This window comes from Phoxinus phoxinus (assembly GCF_949152265.1).
Source record: "Phoxinus phoxinus genome assembly, chromosome: 15".
Taxonomy (NCBI): Eukaryota; Metazoa; Chordata; class Actinopteri; order Cypriniformes; family Leuciscidae; genus Phoxinus; species Phoxinus phoxinus.
In genome coordinates, this window is record NC_136890.1 from 29,858,018 (window position 1) to 29,885,863 (window position 27,846).

Genomic DNA, 27,846 nt, shown 5'->3' on the forward strand with positions numbered 1-27,846 from the left:
AGATGATTTTGTCCGTCTAATCATGTAGCTATTACTAGTCCGACAGCATGACGGCCAAGTCAGCATCGGTCGGGCACCCCTCCTCCTCCTTTAGCTCACGCCAGCGAGCGAACGCTGGACCAATATTGATCCTCGTCCGGTCTTTTTGATTTTATCACTCTACCTTTTTCTCTTCCTAGTCTCCTCCGACAAAACCTTTGCCTCCTTCGGTTTAGTTGCTGCTTCGGCCATGACAATAACATACAGACGCTATACCAGCCGGCAAACAAACGTTTTTGGGCTCTCACGTCCGAATTTGAGGAAGTGGGGGGTGGTGGGGGAAGTGAGGTATGCCGTAAAGCAGTCGAATTTTGTAGTTCGTTTTGTGCTCGGGTTACTACCCGAACCCCGAAGTTCTGTAGTGCCAGTAAAAGCGATAAAGACCCCATCAGGCTATGGCAGACGTGTCATTCAACCTATTGTAAGTCGATGTACCATCACAAGGGTCTTGGAAATATATTATGAAGGTTGAAAAACTACATGGTGTTGCTTTAAAGTGAAATAAAATTGTTTCATATCTAACAAAACCAAGGAAATAACTTAAAATAAAGTTAAAAATGGTAGAAAAAAAACCTAACTGCAGTCTGTGACTGGCATTCTTACTGCCGACATGTTTAAATTCGTTGTCTTTTCATTTAAACACATTCTTTGACCTTCACTTTGCCAATTAAACCGACTGTAAGCGTGTCCTTTCTGGATTGGACCGGTTTTGAATGCAGCGGCTGCTCTGTGTTCTAATAAGGGTCTCATTCTTCTCATCTGTATTAAAATGCGTTTGATTATATCAGTATATCACTCGTAGATGTCCTCCTACACAACGGCGCGAGTCTGTTTTTCAGCTTTGCCGGGTTGATGAGGCTTCAGCGTGTTTGTTATGCGTATGGTAGGTGACCTCTGGGAATGGATGGAGCACGGACCCCTGATTACGGCCCGCACTCACGCCCCTCATTCCTCAGCATCGGAAATAAAGTCTCCCTCTTATTGTGTGGTCTCGAAGATGGAAATGTTTTTGATTTTTGGGGTCAAGCAAGAGTAAAACTGTCTGTTTGAAGGGAGAGATTTTCGAGTTAAATATAATGTTCCTCTGAGGATTTTGGATGCTAGTTTTGGAGTATAAAAGTTTACGAGTAGTGTTCGTTCTGGCAGTATATATAGATGTGTAGCGTTGAAACGGCTGATGTAGGAGATTGTTTCACTGTGGATTTATCAGTGTGAGCAGCTCTAAATCTCTTTCTGTTGGGCCGCCATATACAGTTCTGCATTGCTGTTTAATTTGAATATATATATATATTTAAATTTAAATGGGCAAAACTACTCGTATTAGTAAAAGTCTAGTATTTGTCTTCCATTAATAGTGGGTTTATAAATGTTGGTATTATATGCTAGTTTAGGATAATGTATATTCACATTGTTAGAAATGTCATAAAACATACTTGAATGTGAACTACTGATCTGTAAAGCAGTGTGACATAAAGAGAGTTATAGGCTATATATGTTATTCAGTGTTGCTGTGTCATGATCTGAGAGTGACGTTGATTGACAGCGCGGCCGCTGTGCCGTAATATCGCTCTCCCTCCGTAACATTTATCATTACAGGAAGCTTAATTAGCTTATGTATGTATTTAACCTTAAAGAGCAGCACTGCAGGGACACGATTCACCAAGAGTAATGGCCACGAAGATCTCGCACACATTTCCAAACTGGCCTCATTCCCAACGGGACCCCGGCGTCTCCCCCCTTTCCCTCTCACATAACGTTTTATTTTTTTCCTCTTTCTCACTTTGATGCTCTGCCTCTCAATTTTTCTCTCTTCGTTTGTGTTCTCCAAGTGTCACTTCTCCTTCTGTCCCTTCTCAATCTGTTTTCTTGTTCCCATAATGCATTCTTTCTCTCTCTCACACTCTTGCTCTCCTCTTCTCCGGCCTCGTCTCGTCTCGGTGGGGCGACTCTTTCATTAAGGAGCTGCGGGCTGAGGTAATTAATTGTGGGATGAGTGACAGCGACTCCATTAGCTCAGCAGGAAAGGCTCTGTCTGCTGTGGTCCTTCAAGCCCGGACGCTGTAGCCGCACAGGAAGTGACACGGCGGGCGTCTGTCACCAGCCAGCCATTACATAGCGCCGGTCTCGATGCGTCGCTGAAGCACGGCAAACAGGCCCGACGCAGACACTTTCACACAGAGTGCCCTCGTCCTCGCTTCTCGTGCCGTAGCGATAAGCTATCTTGTTTTTACATTTGCAAACACTTTACTGCTAAAACAGAGATGCTCCTAGATCTACCGATAAGAGAGTTTTAGAGCCGGACAGGCAATCTTATGCTTTCATATTTTAGGGAGTTTGTGCCAAACGATCACCTTTCAGCTTCTAAGATAGCAAGTGCTCCATTTATACTTCAAATGGAGGATTATTCTCTGTGTATCTTATGGATGGTGTTCAATCAATACGAAGATTTTGGCTTGAGTATCATAGCAGTCTTTGGTATCTCGATATCAATACTAAATCAATATCCTGGGCAACAAGTAAACAGCCTCAGGCGACAGATGAAATGAAACCAGGGCTGTCAAAAGATTCAAGAATTCGCAATCCCACAATGTTTTGAATTAGATAGATTTCTGTATATATTTCGTTTAAATATATACAGTTAGTGTGTGTGATAATTTACAATATCCCACAAACAATATAACAATATTATAATTTGTTAAATCCCTTCTGGAATCAATTTATATTTTCGATAGGTTTTATCTGTTTATTTGTATAAATTCAGAATTACAGTTATAATTTTAAATTCACTAAGTATGCTAAAAATTGTTTAACAAATCGCATGTGTCAATGCACTTATGATTATATAGGCAATTATATAAAATGCCTCTTATACAAAGAAAATCACTTCAATGTCTGAATTAATGTTGATTTTTATATTTTGGGGGCGTTTTAATATTTTTTGATTATTATTTAAATACTGCTTATAAACAGATTCATAATACTGTTTATTTTTGTACATATTAAGCAGTTTTATTTTCTTTTTGAAAATATATTGTTTTCTACAAACATGATATTTCTAAGAACAGTGTTTTAAACTTGTATTTTTTTTTATTTTGGGCATCCTTATTTGTCCTTGACCGAAATTACCATAGCATTGTTTGATTTACATATGTATGTGCCAGGGTACTGATTACCATATTCATATATCATGGTACTTTCTGATTATCATATTTATGTAGCATATTGTTTGATTGCCGTTTCTCCAAATCCCATTTTTGAATGTGTCTTTCATCATTGCTGTAGAGATGATTAGTTCAGCCTCTGCAGTGAACTGACACTTCCATATTGACTATAATTTGTAGTTATTTGTATGTCTTTTCAAACACTTTCAGGATATTATCCAGCTCCAATCAACCAATCAGAGCTTTAGAAACTTCAACGCACACGCCGCCCCTCAGATTATACAGGCCATTAAAAAAAATCAGCCTTAGCTGAAGAATAAGGTCAAAAAATATCATGTAACGTTTAATTGGAACAGCTCCCAAGTGATCCGGAGACTGAATTTATTTTTCTCGGCACTGAGGGAAGGGAGCATATTTCATGGATTATGGCTTATGAAGACTGAAAATGGGATTAACAGGGTAGAAGGAATGGAAAAACGGAGTGAGTGACTGAGCAACTGACTGCTCGGGAAATTATATATGTAAGCAACAATTCGTTTTTTCCTCTCGCAAACCTGCAATGAAAGATTGGATTCCGTGTGTGTGTGTGTGTGTGTGTGTGTGAGTGAGAGAGAGTGCGCGTGCTTTTTCTGAATGTGTGGCATGAATTTCTCTCCCTCGTCCGCTCCGGCTTTTTATGTTTCAACGGAGAAAAGTGCTTAGCTGTGTGATAAGCGGGATATGCACAATAAGGTTAATGGAGAGACTGTCAACAGGCAGTAAGCTGCCAGGCCTCTCCTAATGGGGTGCTAATCAGTGCGAGGGAAAAGCCCTACTGGGGAAAACAAGCAGCTGCTCGGGTGAAGGGATACAGTTACTGTAGATGCATAAAAACACGGGCGGTGGCATTATGATGTCACACAGAAAGGCACTGAACCTTACTTGAAAGCCGAATGGGGCAATCCGTTGTTTAAATCACTGTAAACAGAAACATAAAGAGATTTTATTTGACGATATTAGTTTTTTCTAGTGCATGGATACAGCCTCCTGTTTGTTAAAGTGTTTACCCCATTTAAAGGTGTGCTTTTATGTTTTATACGTTTGCTGACCTTTAAGCTGCAAATTCATAAAGCAAAAATATTTTTGAAGTTCTCTTAGCTCAATGCAACACTGCAAAAAAATGTGTGCAATAAAAATGTCTAAAAAATCATGTAAGATGAGAAGACCTTAAGACTAATTGTTTGTTTTTTAACCACACACATCACACGTTTATGTTTGTGCTTAAAGCTACACTGTCATTTTTTTAAGTTGATTCTTAGCAAAAAACACTTTGTTCTTTCAAAATTATATGTATAATGACTTCCACCAACTAATCAAGTATTCTCGTAAGTGTAGAATCTGCCATTCAGAATACACACGAGCGAGTCGCTCGAATGGCAGAAGCCATGTTGCGGCTCCATCTTGAAAATACATTAGCCAAAGAGGGACATACCTGGAAATTCAAGCTTCGCCTTTCGCGTTTTTACACTCAGTGGCACCGTGACGAATGCGAGCGGGAGATTACTCGCGACTGACGGCAGATTTGAAATAATACGGCCACCGTAGGAGTTAAAACGCCCTCAGAATGGGAGGGGCTAGAAAGTAATATTAAATTTTACCACTAGATGTGAGTAAATCCTACACAGTGTAGCTTAAAAAAATTAGCTTACAACATTTAAAAAAATGTGTGCAATTTTTCTGTATATTTATCTTGAAGGATATTTAGATATTTTTTAGAAAAAAATGTTGCAGCAAAAGAATCAAACCTCCAGCTCCAGTGTTTTCAGTGTTGTGGGAAAGAAGATAGTATGTTTTATCATTTTGAATATATTACTTTTATTGTTTAGTTTTTAATTATAAAATGTAGGGGTTGCACAGACTAGTCAACTTTAAATACTCTGGCATGAGGCTTTAAGCTTGACGTCGACAAGTCGCTGATCATGGCCTATCGAGGGTGCAATAGGATAAGAAATCTTTGAAGTCCACTTTTACCTTCCACGTTTCTAACAGGTAAAATGTCAAATAAATGCATATCCAGAGAACGCCCCACAAGATATGTTTGATTATACCATCTGGATGCTCAAAATTGATCGGTGAATGCACGTTTTAAACAGATTATTGTACAGGCAAGTTAATCGCCGTTCTAAACTAAATGTTGTCAACACTGTTCTGTGATTTATCAATAAAATAGCTTAAAAACTGAAAAGTTCTAGCGTATATTTCTTTGTAACTAAAGAGTTAGTAAACTTAATAGAGAGACGCTGCCAGGTGCAATTCACACGCAATTGCTCTCTCATACTAATGTATTCATATAAATCTAATCTTTACTGTACTAGTTTATCTATTTCTGAAATCTGTGAGAAATAGAACGACCCAAAGTCAAAAGAACTGATGAAAATATTCTGTTATGTAGGAGTTCTGTGTCATATGCCATATAGCCGTGCACAAGAAAATCTGCGTTCGAGTCTCAGCTCGAGGTTCAGGCTTATTTGTACAAACAATGACGTCATCAGCGACTAGTCGACGTTAGTCACATAATGTCTACTTCAAAAGTCGTTCAACCCCTAATTTGATATCTGTTTAAGGTCTGTAATAATTTAACATGTTTACAGCCTAGTGTCACTGGGTTTTAGCCACAGCATTATGCAAAGGCACGGATGTTCTTTAAGTAATGAAATGTATTAATCATAATAAACTATTTCTCTGTGCGTAATATAGTTCATTAGCTTAAGCGTAAGCTGTTTACAGGCCACCATGGCAACATGGCACATTAATATAGAATTCAATTGATGTGGCTTCACATCAGAACTACACATTATATATGCAGTGTTCCCGGCGTGATGAGTTATGTACTGGTAAACGCTGACATTACCTCCCTGCTCTTTAGTTAACAAGCTCTTCAGCTTATCTCTAACCTTTAAGCCACGTTCAGCAAACACTCCATCCCTGGCTTGTTTAATTCATAATTATGTAGTGATTGGAGCTTGTTAATGAGAACAAGCAAACTGACATTAAGAGGGAAGGGGCAGGAAATGTCTTCAGGGTGCAGTTACCTTCAATTTGAGAAGAACATACACAGGCAATGGATGTTGTTAACAGGTTTGTTAAGAGAAATAATGGGGGAGGTTTATAATTGGCATTTAGTCACAGCAGAAAACAACTGGCCGAACCATTAGGATTTTTAAAGTTATTTTATAGATGGATGGATGGATGATTTAGATAAGTTGAGAGAACTAATGATAGATAGATAGATAGATAGATAGATAGATAGATAGATAGATAGATAGATAGATAGATAGATAGATAGATAGATAGATAGATAGATAGATAGATAGATAGATAGATAGATAGATAGATAGATAGATAGATAGATTGATTGATTATTCTGGGGTTTTATCTCTATTAATTGCATTTGAAACATGCTTTGGTTTCATATTATAGCGTGAGTTTATTAGTTATGGTTGGAGGAATTATCAGGAGAGCTTTAAAAACATATTTAGCAAATGGTGTTTTTGGATGAAACTAATGATGTCATGTGCTAAAACTTTTGAGTGCACACACATGATGGAGCAGCTGCGCCCCGATTCTAAACGGCAAAACCTTGATGAAAAGCCCATTATAGTCCATTAGCAGAATCACCTGTGCTAAATATCTATGACTGCAATCTGTTAGCGCTCCTCCATGAGCTGTACTTTGTCCCCCTCGTTTTCATCACCCTGAAGCAGCCTCTTGTGGGGTTCTTCAGGACTTTTAAAGAGACTGCAGTGAAATCCACTCTAGTGAGCAGCAGCAGCTCAGGAGTTGATTTGTGAAAAGGTGATTTCTTCTATCTGTCTCTTTGTGTCTGTCTCTTTGTCTGTCTGTCTCTGTTTCTATGTCTGTCTGTCTGTCTGTCAATTATGTGAATTTATTTGAATTAAAATTTTAAAATTCTTCCTTGCATTAAAGTGATAGTTCACCCAAAAATGAAAATGAACCCATACTCACCCTGAAGCCATTCTTGGTATATATATATATGACATTCTTCTTTTAGACGAATACAATCGAAGTCATATTAAAAAATGTCCTGCCTCCTCCAAGCTTTATATTGGGAGTGAATGCCTGGAGACAATTTGAAGCCTAAAAAAAGTGCATCCATCCATAATAAAAGTATTCCACATGGCTCGGGGGGTTAATAAAGGCCTTCTGAAGTAAAGCCATGCGTCTGTAAAGGAAAATACCCATATTTCAAATTTTATAAACTATAATCACTAGCTTCCGACAGACGAATTACGCATCGATTTACGGTGGAAGACTAACCCCCTGACCCGACGCTCAACGTAATAGAGAAAAGAACAAAACAAAACACCGGTCGCGACTCGCGAGTTAGCCATTTTGAAGAGAAATGTCGGAGGATTTCAATATAATAGAAGAGGAGCTTCAGTTTGTTGCACATCCCTATTTGTTTAAACCGCGAGAGAGCTTACGATATTCCTACATCCTACGGTGGGTATATGGGTAAAAATATGGGTATTTTTCTTACAAAAACCAATGGCTTCGCTTCAGAAGGCCTTTATTAACCCCCCAGAGCAGTGTGGAGTATTTTTTATAATGGATGGATGCACTTTTATGGGCTTCAAATTTTCTCCAGCCATTCACTGCCATTATGAAGCTTGGATTAGCCAGGATATTTTTAAACTCCGATTGTATTTCGTCTGAAAGAAGAATGTCATATACACCTAGGATGGCTTGAGGGCGAGTAAAACATGGTCTAATTTTCATTTTTGGGTGAACTATCCCTTTAAAATTCTAATTTAAATTATGCATCATGTTTTCTACCTCAATTCAAATTCAGTTATAATTCAGTCATTCTGAATTAAATTCTAAATGTTGCAAACGCCGTTTATTGATGCGACATTAAATATGATAAGATTTGGGGTATTTTTTTGCTTTCAGTGAGTATCCAAGGTATTATTTGATGCTTGAAGTGTCCTTAGCTGAATTTGTATTGTTACAGAATGTACTGCATTTGATGAGAAACTTACTTCTTGACTGTTCAAAGTAAGTTTCATAACTATACAAGTGTCTGGAAATTTCTATCTGATGAATACTTCACAATCTTGGCAGAATTTAGGTAATCTCATTGGTGGTGGTTGAGGAGATTCCCCCTTCCACATGTAAAGCGCTTTGAGTACCTAGAAAAGTACCTAGAACTAATTATTATTATTATGAATTATTAATCTGGATATTTGTCATGTATGAATGAATAAATTCTGCAGATTCAGATTTGACAGACTGCTTTTTTCATGCTAAATATCCGGGAAGTAGACACACTACGAAGTGGGGACTGTCCGCATAAGATTTGATGTGGTTCTGAGCCACGTATCACACATATAACATTTTTAGCAGAGAATCGCGACAGCTGAAACCATTTTCAGTGACTGAGCTGTGTGTTTTCTCATTAAACACACCCAACCCGAGAGTTTCCTATCATCAGAGTCGCTTTCTGATGCCCGTGGACTGTGTATTTGTTTACGGGCCAGTCGTCTGGAGTAATTTATCATTAGCTCAGCGTTGTCATCTTCCGCAGAACTACAGGTGATTCATCGAGCTCATTTTGCAGCGTGAAGGCACGCTATCCTTCTCTCCCTGCAGTCGCCACCTGTGCGCCCCTCGTGCCTCCACAGGGAGTAAATCCTTCTTTACAAACACCTAATATGAAAATGACATTTATTGTCACACTGATATGCAAACCTGTGCAGATTGATGGAGGTCCAGGGTAAAGAGTTGCATCATTGTTAAGCGTGCTGCTTTTTGGCGCGGGCAGACGCTGCGCTGGCCGGCTAGCCGCTCTGATTTATGGCTGCTCTGCCTGCAAATTGCTTTTACTGCCACCCTGATTATTGTTCGGTGTTAAATAGATTACAGATCGTCCCGAATATCCTAGGATGCACAACTGGGGTAGAGAAGAGCTGTTTTGCAACCAACACCTCTGTGCACTCGTCAATAAGTGATAATCATCAATCACTTAATGTGGCTTGTGTAAACAGAAGCCTTGTTTCCCCTCTTCCGATTGTGCTTTGCGTGTGCGGTTGTTTCTGAGCTGCTAATATATCTCAGGACGTGTCGTTTTCCATCAGCGCCATCAGAAGTCACGTCAAATAGTTTCTTTGACAAATGCTGCAATCGGTTACGGAGTGGAGTAGGCCGTAATGACTCTTCTAGCACGACTTGACACGCAGGACTAAGGAAGATATTCATTTACCGCTTCATCAGTGTGATCTGCCGAGAGAACCGTGCTTCGTAAAACTGGAGACGGATGCAACTGCTGTGTAATAGGGTTTTTAGCCTCAGATTGCTGGATTTTAAGTTCTTCCCGCCCTAATGGCCTCAATTTCCTTTCCTAGCATCTCTGGTGTGTTTGTGCGCGACTGTAGGCAAAGTTTCAGTCGAATAGGCGTTCTTTATTGTTCTTAAGCTCAATAAACTGGAATCAGTGTCAGTGAAAGTCGAATGGGTTGTGATATTTATGAGTCAGGATTATTTGTGCTTTACTCTGAGCCTGAATTATAACGTATTGTGTTTTTTTGTTGTCTTTTTCAGGGCTGCCCACAAATTCTGCCCAGCAGCGACATCCTGGTACCGGCGGGGATCGTTCGGCCAATCACGTTGCGAGCTCGAAACTTGCCCCAGCCGCAGTCTGGACAAAAGAACTATGAGTGCGTCTTTAACATCCAGGGCAAAGTCCAGCGCATTCCCGCGGTCCGTTTCAACAGCTCCTGCATCCAGTGCCAGAACACTTCGGTAAGACAACGACTCTTTCACATGTGAACTGCACTTCAGTTTAGCAACACATGATGAATACTGGCTATTAATGCAGGAAAAAATTCTTCATAGCAATGGCTAAATCTGAGGGTTCAAGTTGATATTTTTTAGCAACAGCAGAATTTCTTAAAGGAATAGTTCACATAAAAATTTTTTTTGTCATTACTTATTCACCTTGATGTCAAGCATTATAAATATCAATGTGATGTCATAATATGGATATTATTAGATATATTTTTTGTATTATTATTTGGATTTTATATTTGGATATTAGAGACTCGAGAGCCAATGACTGTTAATATCCAGGTTTCCATCCACGTACACACCAGTTCAAATATGTTATGGTTTTTACATTTTTCTTTTTCTTTTTTAAAGAATGTAATACTTTTATTCAGCAAGGATGCATTAAATTGATTAAAAGTGACAGTAAAGATATTTTCATTGTTACAAATTATTACTATTTAAAATAAATGCTGTTCTTTTGAAGTTACTATTGATCAAAGAATCCTGAAAAAAAGAACCATGGCTTATTTAACACTAAAACACAATCCGTCCACTAGTCCCTTGCTACTAGTGACAGCCATCTTATATACACATTCCATAAATGATCTAGAATGAGCGCTCCCCTCGATTTTTCTTTAAGGACAAGCCTACTCAGGAAGGCAAAACAGGAAATATAAACCAGCAAACCCCACGTAAATATGATAAAATACATAAGAAAAGAACGAACACAATAAAAACAGTGATGGAAGACAACTTCAAGACCTCTCCTTCACAAAGTGCTTTCAACATTGATAATGATAAGAAATGTTTTTTGAGCAGCAAATGAGCATATTAGAATGATTTCTGAAGGATCACGTGACACTGAAGATTGAAGTAATGATGCTGAAAATTCAGCTTTGCGTCACAGGAATAAATTACATTTTAAAATATATTCAAATATAAAACAGATCTTTTAAATTGAAATAATATTTCATAATATTGCTGAATTAAAAAAAAAAAAAAAAAAAACCTTCAGCCTTAAGGTTGAAAGAGACTTATTTGAAAAATATTTCAAAAGACTTATCAACCCCCCAAACTTTTGAACACTAGTGTATTTTATGTGAATTTTGGCATATTACATAAATTCAGGATGGTATCCTTAAAATGTAAATGCAATATCCAAAAATTTGCTTTAAAAAAATCATTAGCATATTAACTTTTTTCCATTTTGCATGCCAGAACTAAACTATTTAGTTCTCTTGAACACGTGGGATAGTAATGTTATATATATATATATATATATATTATATATATATGCAAAATAGCTAGTTAATCCAAACCTGCGCCATATTTGTTTATCAATAAACATATAATTAAATTAGCATCTGTTTATCACTCAAAGCTTCAGAAAACTTGCAGTCATATGGACTTATTTTAATGGTGCTTTATAGTATTTTTTGGAGCTTAGAATTCCTATGAACAGCCGTTGAATGGGAAATATCTATGTGATTGTTTGCTTTCTGTGGTAAGCAGAATTATTAACATCGTACGGGTTTGGAATGACATGAGTGTGAGAAATAATGACAGAATTGTTTTTTTTTGAGTGAACTATTCCTTTCAATGTATCCTAAATGGCAACAATGTCATTTATTAATCAGCATATTTTTCCAAGCGTAGCCTCACCCCAGATGGCATTTGAATAATTGTCATGTGAACAGATGCATTGTTTTCTCTCATTATATTTGGCTTTGTGACATTATTTTTCCATTTAAAAAATTAGCATGAGCTTCAAGTCGTCGCTTGTAGGGCAAAGAGGTGGTGATGAATTTGTTCTGAGAAAGCCAAGGTGACTTCTCACTGAATCACTGATCATAAAAAATACGAATCTTTATCCGGGTAAATCGGCAAAGGCATCAATTTATAACGCTGGAACTGTTGTTTTCTCAATCCCAGTGAAAAATGGAGCATGTCAAGATGTTGACATTGAGAATGTCTCTCTCTCTCTCTCTCTCTCTCTCTCTCTCTCTCTCTCTCTCTCTCTCTCTCTCTCTCTCTCTCTCTCTCTCTCTCTCTCTCTCTCTCTCTCTCTCTCTCCCTTTCGCTCTCATATGCAGGCGGTACAGGCCGTCTGTGACCCATCTGGTTGTCACAGTAACCTCAGGGAATCTTGTAAGATAATTAGCTAGGCGCTGGACGTGCCTCATCATTTGGCACGACAGTGTGACACGCTGAAAAGGAATGCGGTGAACCCGATTTGCCATGCTGGAGGTAGAGCGTGTGCCCTTTGACCTCTGTACCCTGACGGGGTCAAAGGTCAATCCACTAGCCCCAACTCTGCGACAAGACAATTGATGTCCCGTTGCAATTTAATAATGAGGATCACGTCTGTAGCGCGCGGCCGGTACTGGATTGATTGTCGTTCTTTCCAGGAATGACACGAGCTCGGTCGGAAGGTCTCCTCGCAGGACCCCGGTGCAACTGTTGTCCTTCCATCTGTTTGGACTCATCTCCTCCTGTTCATCAGTCTCCCTGACTGTGACCCGCGCTGCTGTCTCCGACAGCGCTATGCATTTAAATTGGAATTGAAGCGTAGCGACTTGTGCAGTCTAAACAGCCTCGGACCCGAAGGCATTTAGATGCAAAGTGAGTTCTCCGGCCGCCTGTCAATGATGATGCCGGTGCATATTGACTATATGGAGGGCAACAGGTTTTTTATTTACTTATTGCAGATGAATATTGACATGGGGATTTTCTGTGCAGATCTTTTATTTATAAAGTCTTGCGAAACCCACTAACATCCTGTGTCATAACTAAGCGCGATGCGGTAATTTGCCTGTACACACTGACTGTAAAACTGTTGCACGCGTGACTCAAATAGATTTATAAATTAAATTACTAAATTACTTCTCTTTTTTTACATGAAAAACGTTTTTTACTGGAAGAGCATTTATGGTGCATGGTAGGACATTATCGTATATACAGTGTTTGTACAAGTTCTTTAAAGTACTGGAATAATCTTTTTTCCTTTATCATTTTCTTAAAGTTTCGTGCTGCAAACTAATACTTTTCCTGTCCCTATTTATTTACTCACCAGTGCTAATGTTTACTCTTATTTGGCCAGTGTTTATTTTGAGCCAAGTACATTTTTACCACAAACAAGTTTATAGGTCAGACATTTTTTTATTTATTTTTTATTTCTTTAAAATGTTCTTTAATTGTATTTGTTTTTCTTATTAAATATTTAAAATGAAGAACTTATATTTATTTTGTTGCTTTATTTTTATATTTTAGAAATTTGAAATTAAAAAATAACTGATTTTATGAATTTCAAATTCATGGGTTGAGTTAATGGTTCAGATGTTTTATTTGATTTCACTTTTTAATTTTATTTAATAATTTTTTATTTAAAATGTATTTTTTTTTTTTAAGCAATAAAGAATGTGTGAAAAAATATAAAATTAGTGCTTAATGTCCATAAAAGTCCTGTAATTTAATTTGGAAGCATCGAACTAGGACTAGAACTATGTTATTGCAATGCACGCCGTAAAAATTGTTACTCTTAGTTCCCTCTTTTAGTTTTAGTTATCTCTAAAAACATTAAATTACATGTTATACTACGCAATACGTTTGTTTTGTGCTACTTTTTCCCACTGTCAACTTGCTGTGGCTGTTCTGACAGTCATGCTAAGCTTGAATTTTTTTAATTTTATTTTTTTATTCAAACTGATATTGTTTTGTTTGTATAATATTTGTCTCCTCAACATAGTTTGCAAAGAGCATGTTTAGTTATAATATAACTTTGTAATATAATATATTGTTCTGCGGACTGCATTGGCCTGCATGATTATACTGTGGGAAAGTTTGAATTTGTGAGTTGTTCAAGCTTCCATTCTACGATCTGTGGCTCCTTCATGAAAGTAGTTGATCTGAAAGGGAAAACTGATTGTATAAGTTTTTCAGCAACACTGAAAATGTCTTGCGTACTTGTGTTGCGTTATGAATGGCATAACTAGAAGCATTTGCATTGTGTTTCTGTGAGTTCTTTGTCTCTACCTCGCTGTGATGAGAAACAAAATCCTCACATTCTCACCGTTTCTCCTCGTCGGCTCCCTTCCCCCCTTGTGTTTCTTATCTCTCAGTCTCTTTGTCTCTCACCTCATTGTGCTATCTGTGTTGGTCTGGGCATGCACAGATTAATTGATAGTGTGATTACCAGTGACACAGTAAAGAAAAAGCACATCATCTCTCTCATGACATGCATCTTCCCTGAATAGCAATCGAACATCAGCGAAGACCTGATACAAATTACACTGGCTCCCAGGAGAGTGTCATCGTCCGCCCGCCACTCCCTTCCTCAGCACGTGTCCTCTCTCTCATGCTTTCACACGAGACAGCGAAAATCAATCAATGTGGCCGTCAAGGCGAATGGCACAGCTTAGTCTTCTGGGAGCCGGCGGCGGGTGACTTTGAGACCGTGGGGTCCATGCTAATGAAATTGTGAGTGCCTTCAGATAGGAGACGCTGAATCAATCAGTTTCATCTTCTGTTTACACATCACCTGAGAACGTGTATCAAACAGTCAGCTGGGTTTTTTTCCAACTCTACTCTAGAAAGGTATTCGTATAGCTCTATTCGTTTACTGATAGGTGAAGTAAATGGTAAAAGGATGAGGTTTTAGAGGTCATTCCGTCTGTTATGTTCTCTTACTCGTACAGTTTAACGTCAATTCAACCTCATATTTGTGCTCAATCATGTTTTCTCTGCTATCATTTTTTTTGAATAGTATTTCAGGTCTTTCATTCCTTTTTGGTTTTTATTTACAAATATCATAGGTGTGAATTTATTACTTTTTGGGTCTTATATTTTCAACTACAATTTACTATTTTTTTATATTTAGTACCCAATTCTTTATTCTGAATACAATAGTCACTTTTTATAGCTACTTTTTGTTTGTAGCATGCTAGTGTGGAATATTAGCAGTTATTGACGTTAGCTTCCACACCTGTGAGAATCATAGCAGTTTTTTATTGATGTTGAAAAGACCTCACAGTGTTGAAGACAGAGGCTACTGGTGTTGTATTACAGTTAGTTAATCTGCTCTTATCTTGATGTAAGTGGTCTCCCTTAGGGCACGTCTCTCACTCGCACTGGAATTGGAGGGGTCATTATTTTTGACAAAAATCAAGTTAACCGGTCCTGCATTCTCCCTAATTTCTCGCCTGTTTCCCGTTCCTGCCTCACCCTAGGATTCAGACAGCTGCTTTTTTTCAGCATCTCACAATGCTGCTATTGTGGAGCTGCCACATCACATACATTACAATGGATTTGACTGTACTCAACAAGTTAAGTAGTGAGAAAGCTGGTTGTAATAATGAACAATATGCTAATTGTACTAGCTAATAAATGAATCAATGATTGTGTAGTCATGGTGTGTATGGGATAGTAATAAAAATTCAGGGCTGGTGACCGAAAGGTCCAATTCATGAGCTAGTCAACCAATGTGATTGTGTACAGACATTTAACGTGGAATAATAGTGTACTGAAAGTTGATTGGACAAAGCTATCTGACTACTTAGTACTCACTAGTATTAATGATATCAACTAAACAGCCAAATCATCTGAAAGCAAAGCAACGATGGTATTCCAATAAGGTGTGCCTCAGGGGGATGGTACTGGTCCATTTGTATTTCAAAAGATCTCATTATCAGTTATGAAAGGGACAAAATGTACTCTCTGGAAAAATATTCTGGAACTACCTTTTCAGTTGTGTAAAACCACAGTCTCTCATATATGACTATATTATACCACATCTCTGTACCGTGGCACTCAAGAATCAGAAATGCACAGCTATAGCTTGAACATAGGTTTGGTACATCTGCTCGTACAGTACATCATCTGTCAAACAAAAGATAAATATGCTAGTCCCCGTCAGAACATAATAACCACCTGCTTTGTGTGCTTTTTAATTTTAGTCATGAAAAAAAAAGTCTGTACTTAGTGTGCTTTTTGCTTGGCTGAAGCGAAATCCAAAGAAATTCACATTTTTTCCAAGAAGGGAGAGGTGTGCAAAATACTCCAAATGAGTCCATGAGCGTAAGTGTTGCCAAGCGCCGCTGACCCCTTAGCGACAGGCACCGGCCGTGTTACCGGGGAAACGTACCGCCAAAGGCCTTTTTTACACAATGCCCAAGTTCTGAACCAGGCTCTTGATGGAGAGGGCCCTTACAAAGAACCCCATTATCCTCGATGCAGGGTAGCGGAAGCTTTTTGAATAAAAACACTTACATGTTATTTTTGTCAGGCATTTTGAACCACCTCACCCTCATTATTCTATTATTCTCATCAAGTGCTCAATCAGCCATTAGCCGTTTTATACCGTACTACCCGAGAGAAATGTGTTTTAACGATCACCTGGGTTGCATACGAGCAGTTTTCGCCTGGCCAAAAAAAAGTTTCTTGGGTCATTTCAGTTACTCGCTTTAGTGCAATCATGGGTGTCCTCTGCTTCTTGCGCCATTCTCTGTAAACTCGAAATGCTATTAGGTTGCCGTGTGGAAGCAGGTGGGCACTATTAAAATAAATGTATCAACTAATGCGGTGATCAATCTACTGTATATGTCCCAGCTGTAATGTATCACATTAACTGCGCCCTGAGCTTATCATGTATTAAGAGGCTCAGCTGCGCTAGAACCTCCAAATGAAGAAATCCCTCCAAGAGTGACACACCAGAAAAATGCTCTGGTTTGCCTTAGGTCAGCGCATCCGCCTCATTTATGGTGACACGCGTTGCTTGCGCATCCATGTGGCCGCCTTTCCTTATCCTCCTAGCTTTAGGAGAACCACTTGTGCCATTATTTATTTCCAGTGGCTCTCGACCAAACCAAATCACATCATAGTTGGACTGACAGTGGCTGTATCTTTTATCATAACCCAGAATTCCCCTCTCCCAACCTAGGAATTAGTCCATGACGCAACATTCGGTGAAGTGAATTATATGCTGTTATTACTGGACTGTCGTTAGTAATGGGATAGCTATGATTCAGTAATTAAGTTACCGTAAAGTAATGCCTCGCACACAGCAGGCTCATTTTGCTCGTACCATTAATGCCGTTGTGTCTTTTTTTGCTGAGTCTGGCCCAATTTGTAACTTAATTAAATGTACAGGTCCTCCATCATTAAGTTATATTGATTTTCATTCTGTCACTTGAAGACGGCGCCATTGACAGGTCAACTGGAGCCGAGTGTATCCAGAGAGATGAGGTATATGAAAACATCTTTTAACAATAAAATCCTATTAAAGACTAAATACTTAGTTCCACCGAGTTCCACTTGAATTAATTGCAATCACTTAATTTCAAGGGAAGGCTGCATTTTCGAGAAGCAGCATTTTTCCCCCCCCTGAGTCAATATCTCCAGTTATTCATCATAGCTGCTGCCATAAACGGTAGCACCGTATTAACTTAGCTCCAATAAGTGGATTATTGAGCACACCAATTTTTAAAAGTGGTCTCTTAAAAACCCACGTGCCGCCAGCAGATATTATAGCCTTTGATTAAACATGCAAACGGGATTGAAATGTACCCCAAGGATGTGAACAAAGCTAAATCAAAAAGGTGGAAAAGGCCTTTATTCCTGTGATGGCACCCGTCCTGGGTTGTGTTTTGCACATTCGCGGCTGCTGATGAATCGAGGATGGTTTTAGAGGTAATATTACCTTGCTGTCGTTTGCCAGTCATTTCCAGTGAGGCCTCTGACAGAACCAGGCCAGGCTGTCTACACATAACACACTGCGATACAGTGGGAAGACAAGCCGGAGGAAAATCAATTCACTTCTGGCAGAGATAAGCGGTATTGTATGGGCAAACACAAAGGCTTCCACCCATTTACACACGGAGGCTAATCTCCTCAAAGCTCAAATCTTTCACCAGAGGAGAGGCAATAGGCAAGAAAATATATCACAGTATTGCTCAAAATGTAAAAAAAGAAGAAAAAAAGTGTATATTATATATATGTATGTATATATATATATATATATATATATAACCTTTTCTGAATATATATATATATATATATAGGGAGAGAGAGAGATTTATACTATTTATTTCAAATATTATATATAAATATTGTTGCAAATAAATAAAAAAATATATATATATAAACACACTTTATTTTTTATTAATATTATATATTACTATAGAAATAGTCTTCTCGCAGACACACTTCTTTAATAATGTATAATATAGAAACTAAATATATATGTAAATATACATAGTACATACACACACATGCATTTTATATTATTTCGATTATAATACAGAAATACTCTTTTGTTTTGTTTTAATAGATGCTTTTATTTAAAAAGTGTCTCATTAGGATTAGGCCTCCTTCATGCATTGTTCATTAAACCATTATTGTGTAAATAGTCGTTCAATTTGCCAATTTATGTAAGGATTTACACGTCCGTTCTGCTTTTGTTTCATGAAAAAGTCCTATTGGACGAAATTAACTAGCAATTAATTGTAATTTTACTGACATGTTCTATGGAAAGACACAGTTTGATATCTCTACCATTCATATGCTTTTATAAAAGGCATTAGTAAATCAGGCCTTTTTCCTTATAGCTTGACTGCATAATAGCTCAACAAATTTCAAGATGGGTTAATGATGTGGAAGTCATGACCTCTGCGACCTGTATGCCAGTTTGCTGGTCGCCTGTAATTGACCCCAATTAAGATGCCCGGGACCCCAGCAGCTGTGTCTCATAGAGATGCATGACTGCTGGGTGCCTGGCGTCAACAGGTTGAGTGAGGTTTAGTTCAGCTTTTCACCACCTTTCCTACTGCAGATCTCGCTTGAGTTCCTCCCAGATATTTTCCCCCAGAACAGCTGCAGAAAGATTCGGGCTTTACCGCACACACCACTGAGGGCCATTTTCCACTCCTCGGGGCCTCTCAGACTGCTGGGGAACGATGTGGCACTGCTTGTTTTCTCTGTTGTGATTTATCTGGGCTGTACGGCTGAATGAACGCTGATGCAACAGCTGACGTTTCAATCGGACTTAATGACCGGCCGAGGCATGAGGTTTCATCGAGGCAGGGTGTTCTTTCGCCTTTTTTTCCAAAATAGATTTTGGTTTGGCCATAAATGGAAATAAATTCAGTGCAGTTTTCACTGCTGAGGGGGAATTCAGTAAGAATGAATAGCGTTGTTTATTTGCACGTTTGCTGTGTTATTTTAGTGCGCGGTTTGCAAAATAATCATGAAAATCGGGTAAGAGCGTCCGCAATTGTTCAACATAAATCCATATCTTGCATATTAAGTGAATAAGATGCTGGTGTATTCATCCTTAATAATAAACTAATTTGGATGCATTAATGAAATGCATTTCTGCGTAAATCATTCATAAAACCCTTGGCTCAGTTTGCATAAGACAGTTCAGATACAAATGTGTTGGTTTTTGCACTGAAATATACCATGTGCTGAACTATATAGTGAATTGTGCCATTGTGGTGGTTTGTAATGCTGAATCTGGAGCTTCGCTCTGGTAAGTTTACTCGTGTTCTCTTGGACTCCCCATGCTATCTCGAAGGCTCTTAAGCAAGCAGCCGCCGATCGATGAGCCTGATCAGCGATATTCTCTCAGGGTTGCGTTGGATAAGTGCTCTCAGTGTTGCTAATTAAATCCCGGACAGTAAAAACCATCGTCACCTGCTTTCTGCTCCACATGACAAGCTGCAGCCGCATGCCCGAGATCCGCCATATCACAACTTAATGAGCATTTGTTCTGCACCACAAACAGAAAAAGTTATTTTAACAGCATATTTGTATGTGGGTGTTCAATTTATTAATTTGTGTGTGTGTGTGTGTGTGTGTGTGTGTGTGTGTGTGTGTGTGTGTGTGTGTGTGTGTGTGTGTGTGTGTGTGTGTGTGTGTGTGTGTGTGTGTGTGTGTGTGTGTGTGTGTGTGTGTGTGTGTGTGTGTGTGTGTGTGTGTGTGTGTGTGTGTGTGTGTGTGTGTGTGTGTGTGTGTGTGTGTGTGTGTGTGTGTGTGTGTGTGTGTGTGTGTGTGTGTGTGTGTGTGTTTGTGTGTGTGTGTGTACATTATTATTATTTTTTTAAACTATCAGTGTGTGTATAATATACACACACTGATAGTTTAAAAAAAAAATAATATATAGATTAGATATTTAGATAGACATATATATATATATATATATATATATATATATATATATATATATATATATATATATGTTTTTTTTTGTTTTTTGTATGGCCTCATAAACAATGAAAGAAGCGCTTGTGAAGAGAGTGAAACTTGTGATTGCGTTGTCATGCTCGTTGTCAATGTGATGTTCAGAAGATGTCAGTCGTGATTGGACGTGCTTTTCCACGTGAAGTGTGCAGCAAATTATAGATCTGGATTTAAGCTAATTTCCATTGGGTCAGGAAAGATGTTATCAGGATTGATTGTGAGCAGGGCCGGTGGAGAAAGGGACACGATAACATCATCCTCGTCTGTAATTGTCTCTTGAGAACATCAAGTAATGTCAGCGGTGATTTGGGCAGATTGTTTCCAGTAGTTCTGTTAAGTTTGCAAATGATTGTTTTTCTTACGTCAAGAAAGATGTTATCAGTGGCAGTGGCAGAGTATAAACCTTTCTCTCATATAGATGTTGTTTCTGTTGCTTTTGTCTCGCAGTACTGGTATGAAGGGAATGAGATGGGAGACCTGCCTGTGGATTTCTCCATCGTGTGGGATGGTGACTTTCCCATCGACAAGCCGTCCTCCATGCGAGGTAAGAAATCACACACTTCACCTTAAAGCAGGGTTTCTTAAACTCGGTCCTGGAGGGCCACTGTCCTGCACAGTTTAGCTCCAACACTGATCAAACACACCTGAACTAGCTAATCAATGTCTTCAGGATCACTAGAAACTAGTGGTTGTGGTTACTAGTGGTAAATCGACCCTAGGTTGATTTTACTCCAGACCATCCCTTTAAGCCCCCTAGTGGCATTTCTGAAGCTAAAGAGAAGTAGTATTGAAGCCATCCTCTCTACATTCATATTTTATTGGCATTCCCAGTGTCCTCTTGATGTTAGGATGGTGTGTTACCTTTTATGTTAGTGGAACCTAATGCATCTTTTATTTTATTTTATCTGGATTTCACAGTCTGTTCAAACACACTTAGTCTGTCAGGTATTCTTTCAGTCGCCGCGGCATATTTTATTAATAAAGGGGCGCCTGCCTGCTTCAGCCTTATATAACAGCACATTACTGCAGAGGATGGTATAGAAGCCACGTCTGTCAGCTTTTAACCTGTCCACACCGCTGTCACTTTGCATTTACTTGTAGCACTTTGAGAAATACAAATCGAAAGACCTCCAGGAGTCGATATATCTCTTGAGGAGAACTTCATCAGGTTTGCTATTACAGAGCGTCTCTGTGCTTTCAAAGGAATAGAGCCGAGGAAGGAACAGAAAGTCACAGCTCATCCGTGTATCTGCAGATATGCAATCTCTCTGGTAAATTATTGGTGTTGTGAGTTTATTAATCTGTGATCATGTTTTCAGTGGTCTGTCATTCTTAGCTCAGATGGACAATTTGCTCTACATCCACCTTCCCAGAGCCGCCTTTAAAGATGCCTCATTCTGCCCAAAATCCAAGGCAGCTTCACGTGTATTCTTTAAATGCTAGAAAATCCCAGAATGCCTTGTAACAAGCTTTTTGAAAATTGTATATCTAAGATGGCAGACAAAGTCTAGAAAAAAGAAAAGAAAAAAATATATATATAATAAAATGTATGTGTAATATAATTAGGGCTTTCTTTTTAACACGTTCATTTATTGAATTAGTTGTGTAAAAAAAAACGCACCCGAATGTAAATTTCATACAGCTGATTGCTGATGTTTCTAAATGAATTCACTTTTTTAACGAATCAGTCGGGTGAACCAATGATTCGATGGCCAATTCATAAAGAGAGGCATTTACTTCATTCCTGAATGAATCTAGCCTGGCCAGCCAGACTTACATCAAGATGTTTAGTCTGGACACTCTCCATAGACTAGGCTTACTCCGAGAGGCGGGATAAACGGCTGTCTCTCAAAATCCCTCTGCACGCAATAGGATAGCGCTACAACCAATCAGAGCAACGAAGAAGGTGACGTTTTCCCACCAGCGGAGCTAATTGGTATATTAAACTTTTTCCGTATCCAGTCGGCAAAACTCCGAACACATCTTCCTTTTTTAAAAATTATTTAAGTGCCGTTTTTTGCTCTTTTCTTAAAGAGAAACTTAACTCCAAGTCCTCCAGAGTCGCGGCCAAAGCCGATTCGAAAGACTGCTGTTCGACAGCTGCTGCCGCCATTCTTTGTTTACAAGTGCCTATGCCAGCCGTCGCAACTCTGTCGTCATATGTTAAGCCCGCCCCGCATGCTCTATACACGACGTGATTGGCCTGACCCAATCTGGGTTTTTGCTGCTAGAATGTGTATTGAGAGTTGCTAGACTGGCCCTGGCTGCAAAATACATTTTGCTGCCGCTAGGGGCGTCTAGATTTCTAGGCTAGAATGAATCAGCTGTTTGAACAAATCGAATAAATGAATGATTCAAAAACGTACTAATTTAGACATTTACCGCCACCTAGGTTTAGTTTCTTAGTTTGAGTATCTAACAAGTTTGAGTAAAAAACAAAACAAACAAAAAACATATTTTGGAGATAGTTTGGCCAAAAATTAAAATACTGTTTATTTACATTAACTCACCCTCATGTCGACTTTTTTTTTTTTTTTTTTGGAATATAAAACAAGATATTTTGAAGAATGTTGGTATAACTGGACAGTTTTGCTCTGTAAATATATCTAAATACCAATTCAGATGCAGCTTCTGAAAAAAACATGACCGTTTTAGCCTAAAAGTTTGTTTAATAAATTCTATGTTCAATCAAATAAAATATTTTAAAAAGACTTTATAATGTTTACTTTAAATCATCTTTTGGGGGTAATTTCTTGGCCATGTAATTAATTGGTTACAATTTTTAATCTCTTGACAGCCCTAAGTAATATAATATAATATAATGTCCACACAGCTTTCAGTTTATATATTATATTTATATTTTATATTTTGATTTTATATTTAAAATTTTACATATTATATTATATATATGGACATTTCAAAATATAGGTCATGTATGTCAAATATATTAAAATAAATATAATAATAGTATAAAATACTAAAACTATGCTGCTGTATAAGCTTTTTTTAATTTTATTTTGGTATTTATGTATTATATTATTTACTTCAATATAAGTATTTTATTTACTAGTTAAAAGCATTTAATCAACAATGCTCTATTTTTGTGTTTATTAAAGTATTCTTGCTAGCTTAGCAACATGCTAACACCAGGCTCTGTTTGAAATAAACTGAGTGTGTTTAGTGGCTCTTTTTTTCTTTTTTTTATGAGTGACTATTAACCAAGTTGCCACCTTGGTAAACATCATTTCAAATCACTAACATATGAGATTCCCCGATGCTGCCAGTGTAGACCGTAACCAGCGAGTGAGCTCACTAGCGTTTGGAAAAGAGCCGCTGTGTATAGACTTGAACCTCTACACCCACTACAGTGGAGCACCTTGGTTTTCTGCTTCCTCGAGGCTTCTGGTCAGAGTTATTAGTGTGGGTGGGCAGCACATGAATCACGGCACAGTGAAAGCAGGCGTGGGTTTTGCCTCGGCTACCTTCCCCTTACAGTTCAATTATCGATTGGCACCATACAGCTGGCACCACTCCAAACATGCCCTGCGTTTAACTGCCCAGCTGAGAGAACGGCTATATTCTCACTGTGTGTGTGTGTGTGTGTGTGTGTGCGCAGCTCTCCTGTATAAGTGTGAAGCTCAGAGGGACAGCTGTGGACTCTGTCTGAAGGCCGACAGCACGTTTGAGTGTGGCTGGTGTTTGGCTGATAAGAAGTGTCTCCTGAAGCAACACTGTCCTTCACCCGAACACAACTGGATGCATCAAGGACGGCGCAACGTACGCTGCAGCCATCCTCGTATCACAAAGGTAACACACCTCATGAAAGCCATCTTGGAACATAGATTTGTGTTGTTTTCAGATGAACCCTAACGAAACATAACACCCAACATGCAATGACCTTCGCCAACCATTTGAGTCCATAATGTGACGTTTCTGACGGAAACAGGACAGTCGATGAGGAAAATAATTATGATAGGGACTTTAGGTAGGCAGTAGATGACTTCTGCCAAAAATGATCATGTACAATAAGGCCAGGACTTTAACCAACATCTAAAAAAAAAAAAAAAAGCATAATTTTTTTTTAGAATTACAGCAAATATTTATTTATCTTTATTGTTTATCTTTATTTATTTAGCATTTTTTAGAATTACTGCAATTATTTATTTATGTATTTATTTTTATTTATCTCTATTTATGTTTGTTTATTTATTAATCATTTTATTTTTTACCACTATAAAATATAGAAAAATATTGATTTATCTTTATTATTATTATTATAGTTAACATTTATTTATTTATTTATTCATTCATCTTTATTATTTATTTTTATTATTTATTTACAATTATTTTGTAGTTGCAGTCTTTTTATATATCTTTACTGTTTATTTGTTCATTTATTTATTTTTATGTTTTTAGAACTAAAATTATTTTATTTATCTCATGTATTTACCATTTTTAGAATTAAAACTGTATTTATGCATTTCTTCATTTATTTATATTTATTACATTTTTATATAGGCTACTGTATATAAACCATTTTTTCTCATTAGGGATCTCCTCAAAAGAGTTTTTTTCAGGCTTTAGCTTTTTTATGGAGTCATTTTTTAGGACATTTGTCCCTTAACGTATGGTTAAAAACACACAAAATAAACAATTCTCCTGAATGGCAGATATCCCAGACGGCACCTTTCAGAGTGTCGACCTATACAGTTTTTCGAATGTGTTTTATATCCTCCAATGAGAAGGTGTCATCTCTGTCTCCACAGATCCGTCCACTGACGGGGCCGAAGGAGGGCGGCACACGCGTGACCATCGAAGGAGAGAATCTGGGGCTGCAGGTTCGAGAGATCACACATGTGCGTGTGGCGGGAGTTCGCTGTAACCCTGCTGGTTCTGAATACATCAGTGCTGAGAGGTGGCTTATAAGAAATACTATACACTACAAATTCAGCTTCTTACTTCTCATGTCGCCATTTAAAGGTGCAGTAAGTGATTTCAGAGAAACACTTTTTAAACATTTTGATTTAAACATTTTTCAACCAACCCAAACAAACACACCCCTCCCTTCATTGCTCCGCCCCCAAAATGCACAAGCATGGGTGCCTCTATCATAGCTAAAGCGAAACAAAATCATCCTTATCTCTTGCCTGGTCATAACTCTTCTTTTCTGTGATATTCCTCTGACTTTTTCTCTTTTGTAATGTCTCTCAGCCATCTCTCTTTCTACAGTCTTTCTTCAAATCTCCCTATTGTTCACTCTTGCTACTCCCCCATCATGAATGGGCCCGCCCCCTAGTTCTGATTGGCTGCAAGTGTGTTGTGCTGCTTGGTCCGGTCCACTTTCAACAGCGTTTCTCAGAAATGGCTTTCTGCACCTTTAATTTGAACGAGTTAGTATCACGTTTATGGACAGTGTTTTGTACAGGAGTGATTTCTGTGTTCTTGACCTGCAGGATTGTGTGTGAAATGGAAGAATCTCTGATGTCGAGTCCCCCTGGTGGTCCGGTGGAGCTGTGTATCGGTGACTGCAGTGCCGAATATCGTACCCAGTCTTCTCAGATGTACTCTTTTGTGGTATGACCTCTACTTTTTAAGACATATTGGCTGTGTCTGATGATAGCGGTTGGAAAAAGTCGGTTAATGTCCATTTTTATTTATTTATTTTGAATTGACTACAGTGCTTATTTCTTAGTTGAAATGGAATTGAAAAAACAAGTTATGTTAAAATAATAAAATTCAAATAGTTATTTATGCATTTATTTATTTATAATCATAATAATATTTAATTATTAATATGCTTTTTCTTAAATGGAGGTAGAAGTTTAAAAAAACGTATGTGTTTATATATACTGTATTTTTTTTCATCTTCTAATTAAATTTCATATATATAACTTTTTATTTTTGTTTTATTTTATTCTGTTTATTCTGTTTTATATAAACTTTATTTATAATACATTTTATTCAACTTATGATTCCATTTTTGCCAAAAAATAAGCATTGTAATTATTAAACACTCAAACTTGTTCTCGAATATTAAATGTGACATTATGGTGCATTTTAAAGCCGTTTCCAGGTGGCTTCACACACTGACTGGCCAGTGAGGCAACTGCCTTCGATTTTGGATGTAGCTATTATATTTTAATCATTCTTTTTGTATCGATTCCCTTATCGCTGCTAACATTTTGTTTGTGGTGATTTACGAGCAGCTAATCAATGTGTATCCATCCTTTGAGACTCAGCCAATCCGATTTTGCACTTGAAACCGATGAATCGTTAGGATTCCCTTTTCCTACATCCTGTTAGCCAATCAAATCAACTGGTGGAGCCCATGTGATAATGTAGTTGAAGGGAAGGGGGATGTAAAGAATGACACAATTACCCCCTCCTCCCCGCAGAGGTTTAAGTGGTGCCCAGCAGGAATAGGGCATTAGTCTATTATCCCGAGCCCAGGAGCTGTACGTACACACACACACACACACACACACGTATATAAATGGATGACCCTGCCTGGATTCCCTCAACATCTAATCAATAGCGTCCAGGCAGCTTCAGTCGTGCAGAAGGGTAAAGCAAATGAAAACACGCACTCCGACCAATTACACAGGTATGCAGCTAATTACTGCGAGAGGACGGCCTGACAGGTCCTGCGCCGAAACAAACGAGCCCTGCACGGAGCGGGAGCAAACAGGACATTTCTATTACAGTGATGAGTGTAATCTTTTCGTGTAGTACCAGAATGGGGAAAACAAGTGCACGCTTGAGCGTCTGTATCACGCTGCAACAAGCTCCATCTGTTCCAAAGTTAATGTCGTCTCTCTCGTCCCGCTAGACTCCGGGTTTCAACCGGGTGCGGCCGGAGAAAGGACCCGTGTCCGGCGGGACCAGGCTGACTATCTCAGGCCGACATCTGGACGCCGGGAGCATCGTGATCGTGTATTTGGCCCAGGAAGAGTGTCTGTTTGTCAGGTGAGCAGCTTTTCTGTCAGCTCTTAACCGGATCTTCCAGCACGGATCACATCTGCGTCTCTCGACATCTGCGGGATACAGTTGGACTTCGGAGGAAGCGGGATGTGTCATTTCCACATGAAATTAAATGAGCGTGCATGGCTGTCCCCAAATACATCCACATGCTCATGCGCCAAGAAACATGATGCATTACTAGTTCTGATTGTTAGTGAACTGTGTGCTGATTAAACTGCAGTAACATCTGCTTAGAAGACATAAATTGTATAATGTTGTCAGTTCCTGGCCAGGAAGGAAAAAAGACCAGCATGTATTTCCATGCTAGTCTAGACTGGTTTATGCTGGTCTAGCCATGTGGACTTGCTGGTAGAGAAACAACATAAAAAAGTTTACATTAAAAAAAAAATACGTTAAAAACTAAAAAGTAAAGTATATATATATATATATATATATATATATATATATATATATATATATATATATAAATTTAACTCTAATTTTATTTCATATTATATTTAATATTCATTAAATATTAATTTAAAATAAATTAAATAATTACTGTGTGTGTGTGTGTGTGATATAATTATATATAAACATTGTATGAATATTTAAATATTTAATGACT

At 38.2% G+C, this 27,846-nt stretch overlaps 1 protein-coding gene across 1 annotated transcript in view; it reads left to right on the plus strand.

Moving 5' to 3' along the window:
* Positions 1-27,846, plus strand: part of plxna3 (plexin A3) — a 153,390-nt gene that overhangs the window by 102,132 nt on the left and 23,412 nt on the right. The window contains exons 10-15 of the mRNA XM_079638597.1: positions 9,801-10,001; positions 20,706-20,802; positions 23,875-24,065; positions 25,025-25,173; positions 25,712-25,832; positions 27,088-27,224. Of these exons, the coding sequence (XP_079494723.1) occupies positions 9,801-10,001; positions 20,706-20,802; positions 23,875-24,065; positions 25,025-25,173; positions 25,712-25,832; positions 27,088-27,224 (896 nt within the window). The remainder of the gene's footprint in view (positions 1-9,800; positions 10,002-20,705; positions 20,803-23,874; positions 24,066-25,024; positions 25,174-25,711; positions 25,833-27,087; positions 27,225-27,846) is intronic.